Here is a 9,434-nt window from a genome sequence, read left to right on the forward strand (position 1 = left end):
TTATAATGGTTTGACTGCTTTTGAAGTTGTATAGACTGTTGCTTTTTATTGTATAATAATAATAATAATAATAATAATAATAATAAGTAGAACCTAAAGTTGAAAGTTTTGGAATATAGTGGAAGGACCATTGTTGCTACTTGCTAGAACCCAAAGTTGGAAGCTACCCCAAAAACCGAGTAAGCAATTAACTCTCAGCGGAGACCACATGGCACGTGTCACAGGGGACCCACAAAAATTAGTATTTCTCATATAATCTCGCACTATATAAACACACACGGACGCATAACAAGGAGATCATCTCGAACTCTTATAACAAAGACATGGCTGATTATAGTTTAAACAACACAGAGAATAATATTAATAATAAGAGGAACGGTGGAGTGTTTAGGGTTTCAATGTGTGGCGGTGAAGATGAACTCGAGCAGATGTCCAGAGAAGGAAGCCAAAGCCACTACAGTTTAACCACCGGTATATTACCGTCTCTCGGCTCTGGAGCCACTAGCAATCGCCGTGTTAAGCTTCGGAACTTCATTATCTCTCCTTACGATCGTCGATACAGGTATGTATGTATGTATGTATACCGATCGCATTATGGCGTTGCTCGTTAGGTTTTAGTATGATTTTGGTGAGAATTAAGTTATAATTAGTGAGGCGGTGAGGTCAGTGGCAGCTGCTGCTGAGATTGATTTTGCGAAGATCGAGCATACAACACGTAGAATGAAAGCATTCATATCGTTCGTCTATCTAAAATTATTATTATACTTTTATAAAATTATTCTATTATTCTGTTTTGATTTGTTAGTTTGTTAGGCGGATACACTACGTAGACGATTGCACTACTGATGATTCTGTTACAGATTACAGAAAATATTTAATTATGTTAAAAAAAAAAGAAACAAAAGTAAAGGAAAAGAGTTCAGAATCTTGATTGATTCTTGAACATCATCTTGATGCATTCAAGCTACAAAAATTATGAACATATATTTTATACTGTTTTTATCATCAAAAGTTATATCTATTGTAAGTATAACTTAGCACTGATATTTTATGCTCATGATGTTTATTTTGTATAATGAGAACCGCGATAAACAATAATAGGACATAGTTGCTTGTACGGTTTTCAGGCCCTTTAGGTTCTTATGTGAATTTAAATGTGTAATATTGATTCTCAAATAGAGAAGGAGCTTATTGTTAACATGAGAAACTCAAGTAGAATAAGATACAAACACAAGATTTGCATGATAAAAAGGCTCGGTTTGGACGGAGATAATCACAGATTCGGCTGACTTTTGGTCTTTGGAATTCACAAGAGATATTAGGAATCTTGGGCTAGTTTTGGATGGTGCATACTACTACACAAGATTCCTGCTTGATAGCTTTTCTAGGATTTTTTTTCATTATTCACATACTGTGCAGGCTGCATGAATATATCTAAAGTTGTATTCTTTTCACCCTTTTCAGTTTTCACTTTTCACAACACTGCGTAATTCTAAAATTCAATATTTGAATATGACATTTAATTGAAAAGGAAATCAGAATTTATTCTCTCTGCGTCCAATTTTGACTCTTCTGTAAGAAAAGAATGACTTTGCTTAGAACCTGTAGTGGAGTCCTTTTCTGTATTCTAGATACTTGTTATTTGATATTACTAATTAATTAATTAACTAGTTTCTGATTACTTAAATTTCATTTTCAGGGTATGGGAGACATATCTAGTTGTTTTGGTATTATATACTGCATGGGTGTCCCCATTTGAGTTTGGTTTCTTGGAAAGACCAGAGAGACCACTATCAATCATTGATAATATTGTCAATGGGTTTTTTGCCATTGATATTATCCTCACCTTCTTTGTAGCTTACCTTGATAAAAGTACCTATCTTCTTGTGGACAACCTGAAAAAGATTGCTTGGAAGTATATAAGCACTTGGTTGTTGTTTGATGTGGTCTCCACGATTCCTTCTGAACTAGCCAGCAAGATATCCACTGGGTCCTTTCAATCGTATGGATTGTTCAACATGTTTAGATTATGGCGTTTGCGCAGAGTTAGTGCGTTGTTTGCCAGGTAAAACTTTTACTGGTTTGACTGGAGGTCTTGATAGATAAAATGAATGAGTTAATTTAAGTTGGTTTTTTATGTCGAAAAAGTTAAAAAAAGAGGACAACTTGGCTGAATGGGTAAAGTGGTCCAAATGAGTGCTTTTAATGTTTGAAAAGGCAGCATTATGTAAAAGGTTATAATATTATTTACTCTTTAATCATGTTTACATTAATTTATTTTCTATAAACTATTAAAATTGCTGGAGAATGTGCTGAGTCATCTAAAGCTACCCTGAATCGGTTTTGACCCACTACCAACTCATTTCACCACCTCTAGATTTAATAAGCGGTGCTAAACGGGTCGTGTTCACATGTTCGCAAACTGAATCTGAGAATTTTAATATGGACCTGAACTTGACACGTGTGTTCATGACTTAACACGAGCACGACCTCTTAAGCAGAAAAAATAGTTTTTATCATGTTACTACTCTAAAATTACAAATTTGCAACCTAAGATACAAACTTTGACTTCCAAATTTTGGTATAAAATACGCAACCAGAAGATACACGATATGAAACACATTTTCTTTAAAAGAATAATAAAACAAAAGGTTAGGCGGGTGTACTCGCGAACCCACCAACCCAACGCATTTAACATGTTCACGGGCTCAACCCAAAACTCACCCAACCCTGTTTATTTAAATCATTTTTTGTAGCCTAATTACTTTTCCATTTGGGAACAGGTTGGAGAAAGATAGGCACTTCAACTACTTTTGGGTTCGATGCGCCAAGCTTATATCCGTAAGTACTAATCATAGTTGATTCTCTATAGATGTTACATTTACAGAGTAGAAACTTTATGCAGCCTATTTGCAACTGTTAAATTGTTAAACTAACAATATCTACATGTGATTATTATAGGTTACAATCTTCGCGGTACACTGTGCTGGTTGTTTCTACTATTATATTGCCGCTGATTATCCTGACCCCAGTAGGACTTGGATTGGGACTGATAACACGGCTTTCAAAGACCAGAAATTGGTAGATCGTTATGTGACATCTATGTATTGGTCGATCACAACCCTCACGACCGTTGGATACGGCGATTTGCATGCTCAAAATAGACGTGAGATGATATTTGTCATATGTTACATGCTTTTCAACCTCGGTTTGACATCATATCTCATAGGAAATATGACCAATTTGGTTGTCCATGGTACCAGCAAAACCAGACAATTTGTAAGTAATCTTGTTTTCTTGTTTATACATTTTTAATAACTTGTTTTTAACAGTTGATGTTTACTTTTACAGCGAGATACGATCCAAGCGGCCTCGAGTTTTGCACATAGGAATCATTTGCCAGTTCGGTTGCAAGATCAGATGCTTGCACATTTGTGTTTGAAATTTAGAACCGACTCAGAGGGTCTTCAACAACAAGAGACTATTGACTCACTTCCGAAAGCCATTCGTTCAAGCATTTCTAATTTCTTGTTCTATTCGCTTCTAGACAAAGCCTACTTGTTTCATGGTGTGTCGAATGATGTTCTCTTTCAGCTGGTATGTTTCATCACTTACCCTTACCAAACAAGTATATTTCGGAAAATCGCCAATAATAATACGAATGAATTTATTTGAAGGTCTCGGAAATGAAAGCTGAATACTTCCCTCCAAAGGAAGATGTTATTTTGCAGAATGAAGCACCTACAGATTTCTATATACTTGTTACAGGAGCAGTGGTGAGTGTTTAATCTTATAGTTTGTTTATTTATCTCTTAATACACAAACCTTCTAATATGTATATGTTTTAAATAACTTGATCAGGAACTACTGGTTATGAAAAACGGAGTCGAACAGGTCATAGGCGAAGCAAGACCTGGTGATCTATGTGGCGAGATCGGTGTTCTTTGTTACCGACCTCAACTATTTACGGTTCGTACCAAACGATTAAGCCAGTTACTAAGGTTAAACCGGACCTCGTTTTTGAACATTGTTCAAAGCCATGTCGGTGACGGGACCATTATCATGGACAATCTTCTCAAGGTTTGTCTAAGTTATAACAGAGAAAGTGTATACTCAATTAACATGATTAATTATTAATCTAAAGCACCGTCTTGTTTGCAGCATTTGAAAAACTTACAAGATCCACTTATGGAAGGAGTTTTGTTGGAAACCGAGAGTATGCTGGCTCGTGGAAGAATGGATTTGCCTCTAAGTCTGTCCTTCGCTACGCGTAGAGGAGACGACCTTTTGTTGCAAAAGTTATTAAAACAAGGTCTTGATCCAAATGAGTCAGATAATAATGGAAGAACGGCTTTGGTATGCGCACATATTTAAGTTTTCACGTATTTGGTTGGCAATTATTCTAACTTCTAAGTTTATTTTATAACATATACCAAACTTGATTTCCTATGTGTTTTCTGTCATTATTCTCAGCACATAGCAGCTTCACAAGGAAGTGAAAATTGTGTGCTTTTGCTACTAGATTATGGAGCAGATCCCAATTGCACAGGTACAACTATTCACCTGTTAGACACGATAGACACTGTTTCATAAATGGGTCATAGTGGTTGACACTTGACAAGCTATTGTACATTGGCCTATGCAGATTCAGACGGGAACGTGCCATTATGGGAAGCTATGATGGGAAACCACGAAACAGTAATCCTGCTTTTAGCCGATAACGGTGCCACCTTATCATCAGGTGATGGCGGACAGTTTTCTTGCATTGCAGCCGAGCAAAACAACTTAACCTTACTCAAACGCATCATTCGGCATAAAGGAGATGCCACTCGTGCTAGAAATGATGGCTCAACGGCTCTTCACATTGCTGTCTGCGAAGGCAACATAGAGATGGTTAAGTTTCTGTTAGACCAAGGAGCCAACTTTGACCAGCAAGATTATCACGGGTGGACCCCACGAACCTTAGCTGACCAACAAGGACATGAAGAGATAAAAACCCTGTTCTCGTCCTTCAAACTTCCCAGTGACCACCAGTTCACCAGACCACCACCTCTCGTGTCAATCCCCGAGAAGAAACGCGTTCGTGATTCTACACGCGTGAAGTTTCTTGGGCGGTTCAAAAGTGAGCCGACAATAACCCGGCACGGTCCTCAGGACACGGATGATGGGTCATGGAGCCGATCGAGACGGAGACAGAGAGGTGACAGTTTCCATAACTCACTTTTCGGGATAATGTCGAATGCTCGAGAGGGTGAGAACAGCATTGACTTGGTGTCACCGAGGCCTACAAGCATAGCTTTGGGGAGGGAAAACTCAGGCAACCCGGGTCGGGTAGTTGTAAGCTGCCCAGATAAAGGAGATGCTGGTGGAAAACTTGTTATGCTACCGAAAAGCTTCCAGGAGTTATTAGATATCTGTGTAAAGAAATACGGATTTTTGGCATCAAAGGTGGTAAACAAAGACGGGGCGGAAGTAGGCGATATAGAAGTGGTTAGGGACGGTGATCATTTGATATTCGTTAGCAATTCGAGTCAGACGATTGAGGAATCAAATTAACAAGATGGTGAATCTAACCATCAGTTCTAATCTCTGTATTTGTTAATCTCTTGGTTTCTACTTTCTTACTAACATAATGAGCGGTATTTTAGCCGCTATGATAATGAGTTCATGACAAGAAGGCAATATATAAACCACACACACATCATATGTATCACAAGATAAGAGGACTTCACCATACATATTACGCAAGCAGTGACATTTTACCTAAAGAACAAACTGAGAGGACGACTGTTTTTATTGTTACTATTACTATTGATGGTTAGGTAGTACCCAAACGTTCCGGTACTAGGTGAAACTGTTAGAGAAGCTTGTAGAGAGTAAGGTGGTCCACATCTTCTTGAGCCAGTTGAGGAGGGGTGTAGCATCCATGAAGATCCTCAACAACATACTCCTACAAATACAAAACAATGATTTAGGATGTTTTATGTATTACATTGTTATGAAATTTAGAAGATGAATATACCTGTGTAAGCTCTTTTTTTGTGAGAATGTGATAGTGCCTTTGAAAGATCCTTTGCATTGCCATGGTAGCCACAAGAAAGCCGTAGGCGAGACCAAGAAACGCAAATACAACCACAGCACCAATAACTATAATAATACATACATCCATCGTGGCAGGAAAAAAGTCCATCATTCCCCATCCGAGAAAGCAATTCTGGCATCCAGCAACACGCGGGTCATTGTTGCAAGACAGACAATGAACCACCATCCCAAAAAACCCAACCAGCACAAAGAAGCCAAACACACCTGTCCAGTAATTAACTTTCAACCGGTTAAAAGCTGGTTCATGTCAAAGCGTGTCAAAGTTAAATATTGTATCAGAGAAAACATACCGACACAATAGAAGAACGGTAAAGGATCAGTTGAGAGTATAAGGCTCCACTTTTCAGCAAGAGAAATTCTGAAATGCGCATCATTGTCAACAAGGTATGCAATGCCTCCAAGCAGCCCAACCAGCTGAATGAGCGACTCGTTTGATTAGTAAAAGTAGGCGAATAGTAGTTGGTAATGCATGATAACGATAATGATAATTAAGAATTCTCACCATTTGCATAGCCAGAAAGACAAGGATAACATCCCTTGCAACAAATAGCCTGTATTTTATCTTCGGCCAGGAATGGGCGCTTAGCTTAACGACTCGAAGGTGATATTGAGCCTTGCACGTTGTGCAGTGCGAAAAAGCAAACCCTTCCTATTGAGAGTAGTAATACATAAATGTGTTAAAACTTGTCATGGGTTAACATATCTTGTTTCCAACAAAAGATAGGGTAATCAAGCGCATTACCTTGACGGATCGCCAGTGGTCAAGGCACGAACGATGCACAAACTGCTGGGTGCCTTTGCATAAGCATGGAGAGATCAGCTCATCACCTATGGAACAAGAGACATAAATGTAAATGACGAAGTAGTTGCGTAATGAGAGATATTTGTTACCAAAGAACTCAGAAACTGAATGTGAAAAATTATATGAAGTAACAACATTATCATCAGCCGGAGATAATTATGACAACAGAAGAAGCCACACACAATGTGATGCTTCACTCACGCGACTGGCGCATACGTTGTAACACCTTAGGGAAATCCCACATTATTCTGTTATGTTTACAAGAGAGATGTTGGGCCATAACGAATGCCCCGCCTAAAATATCACCAATATGTTTTGGACGTAATGGTTGTGGATGTGAGGAGAATTCCATAATTAAGGGCGCCCGAGTGGGAGTAGTTTAGGAAGACTGACAACCTGGGAAGTCTCCGCCTCCACAAACAAAAACAAATCCGTGGGCTTCTTGTGGGCAAGCTGGCAATATTGGTGGTACGAGATGCTGGATGTTACATACATACGTAGTGAAGAAGATGCACACGAATACAGCGCAATGCTGACGCACACAGATAGATGCGATGCTTACGCACACAGATACAACGCTAAGCTGACGCACAAGACGCGATGTTGACGTAACATACCAAATTTGTTGGATTCTTAGTGATTGCACCGACCGTGAAGACGAAATCTTTATACTCTTTTCGCCTTACCAAAAGTGCACAAATACCAAAAGTGCAAAAAAAAAGTACTCGTTGGCCGTTAATTAGTTAAGGCACGCATATCGTATCTCTCTTCGCTTGTTATAGTTACACCGTCACATTCATAGCCGGTTAGCCACACAATTACATATGCAGCATTGCAGCTAAGTTCAGGGAAAGTTATAAGCTGTGTGATTCACAGTGTAACATTTTCACTATAAAATTCAAAAGCTTTAACAAATACCACATATTCAAGATCAATGATTCAAATAATATCACCACCATGCATCAAATGAACTCATACAACCTTCTTACAATTTTATATCTATTTTGAAACATCTTGATATAGTAGGCATCCAGATCCACTTTACTAAATCATCAAATAAACTTGTATTTATAAGAAGGAAAAAAACATTATAAAACTTTAATTTCTTCTCTCACCGATCAAATGACATAATCAACAACTATGATAATAAATTAATACTCATCTGAAAGAGTGTCAAAATAACCTTAAAGACACAAAATAAGCAGCAAGCAACTTTACAGATACATATTTGATCACACAAGCGGTCCACGTATTATTAATATGTTACACCTATAATATAATCACAAACAAAGCATATAACTCTAAAACTAAACAAATCACTTCATATATAAGCAAATTAATTTCAAAATTACTGAAAACCATAACATATATTCACCTGCATCACCCGCGCCTTCAAGACAAATTCGACAAGTGACCATACCTCCTGCTTCAACATCATCATCATCATGAAAGTGCATCTCACTTAAACGCGGAGCGTTAACGATTGTCAAGGATGGAAGCAGATGATCATCAGAATGATCGCTCTCAAAACCGATTTCTTCTAGCTCAATCTCACGGCTCATCTTCGCAACTAACCTGAGTTATCTTTTGCACCACAAAAAGTAGAATGTGTATATGAGAGAGAACATGCAAGACTATTGATTTATAGGCAAGTGATTACTATTGTCAAGGCTAAAATTAGCATGTAGAGTTTGCACTGATCATATTTGTCTAAATTTACATGTAGAAACATTGAAGAAGATGTATATAGAGAGCCTTGTGACCTCATGACCGACTAATGCTACGTGAGTACTCATCTAATTCTATTTATATCTTTTACCCTAATAAATGCAAGGAAATACATGCACTTTCTGTTTTGAGTCTTTAGGCAGATTAAAGTGCTCAAAAAAGCATTATATATGAATGTTGTACTAAGCAAAATTTTTATTATTACATTATAATAATAAATTAGATTAATTTTTATTGTGTGTTTCTCTAATATTTTATTTGGGATACAAGTTAGTAATCAATTGTTCGTTAGGGCAAATAAAATTATGTTTCTAATAGAGTGAAATTATCCTTGAGAATGAAAGTGATTAGTAAGAATGACATTGGTTTTTCGGTCTATTAGAAATAAATTTGATTATTAAAACAAAATTTGCTTAATATAATGAGTAATTTTTAATTGAATGCGTTCAAAACCTGGCCATCACTGGTGAGACCTTTTCTTTAAAACGGATACTTTATAGATAACTTGTGTGTGCGAGAGCTCAAACATTCAAACAAAAACCACCATTCCATGTAAAAAGAGAAAAGGAAAATTTATTTTTAACCCCTCATTTAATTTAACTAGTTTAATAGATGGACACTAGTCTCTTTTTTACAACCCTGATTTTCATGTATGTTAGGCCGTCACACTCCTCAAATTTAAGTAGTCCCGTTGTCCACTCCGGCTAGACTATATTGTCTTAACTTGGCTCACACTAGTTAATCTCATTTATTTAATAAGTTGAAATAATTAGTTCATATCAAATTTAATTCAAATATAAAA

General features: G+C 37.2%; 2 protein-coding genes across 2 annotated transcripts; one reads left to right on the forward strand and one right to left on the reverse strand.

Annotated features, from left to right (window-relative positions):
• The first annotated feature begins 323 nt into the window (after positions 1-323).
• On the forward strand, positions 324-5,556 carry LOC143628237 (potassium channel AKT1-like). Its single transcript, XM_077097879.1, has 10 exons — positions 324-562; positions 1,700-2,065; positions 2,784-2,841; positions 2,962-3,279; positions 3,352-3,597; positions 3,678-3,776; positions 3,862-4,080; positions 4,162-4,356; positions 4,474-4,549; positions 4,646-5,556. Exons 1-10 carry the CDS (start codon positions 324-326, stop codon positions 5,554-5,556), a joined length of 2,727 nt encoding a protein of 908 aa, XP_076953994.1.
• Positions 5,557-5,857: 301 nt separating this feature from the next.
• LOC143628211 (uncharacterized) lies at positions 5,858-8,466 on the reverse strand. The gene is made up of 6 exons (XM_077097856.1): positions 8,280-8,466; positions 6,845-6,930; positions 6,605-6,751; positions 6,393-6,516; positions 6,023-6,306; positions 5,858-5,950 (listed from the first exon to the last, which is right to left on the reverse strand). The coding sequence occupies exons 1-6, from the start codon at positions 8,464-8,466 to the stop codon at positions 5,858-5,860; spliced, it is 921 nt and encodes a 306-aa protein (XP_076953971.1).
• Positions 8,467-9,434: the final 968 nt, after the last annotated feature.

This window comes from Bidens hawaiensis, unplaced genomic scaffold (genome assembly GCF_021521415.1).
Source record: "Bidens hawaiensis isolate Kalapana, Puna unplaced genomic scaffold, B.hawaiensis_p1.1 tig00004839_1, whole genome shotgun sequence".
NCBI classification, from domain to species: Eukaryota; Viridiplantae; Streptophyta; class Magnoliopsida; order Asterales; family Asteraceae; genus Bidens; species Bidens hawaiensis.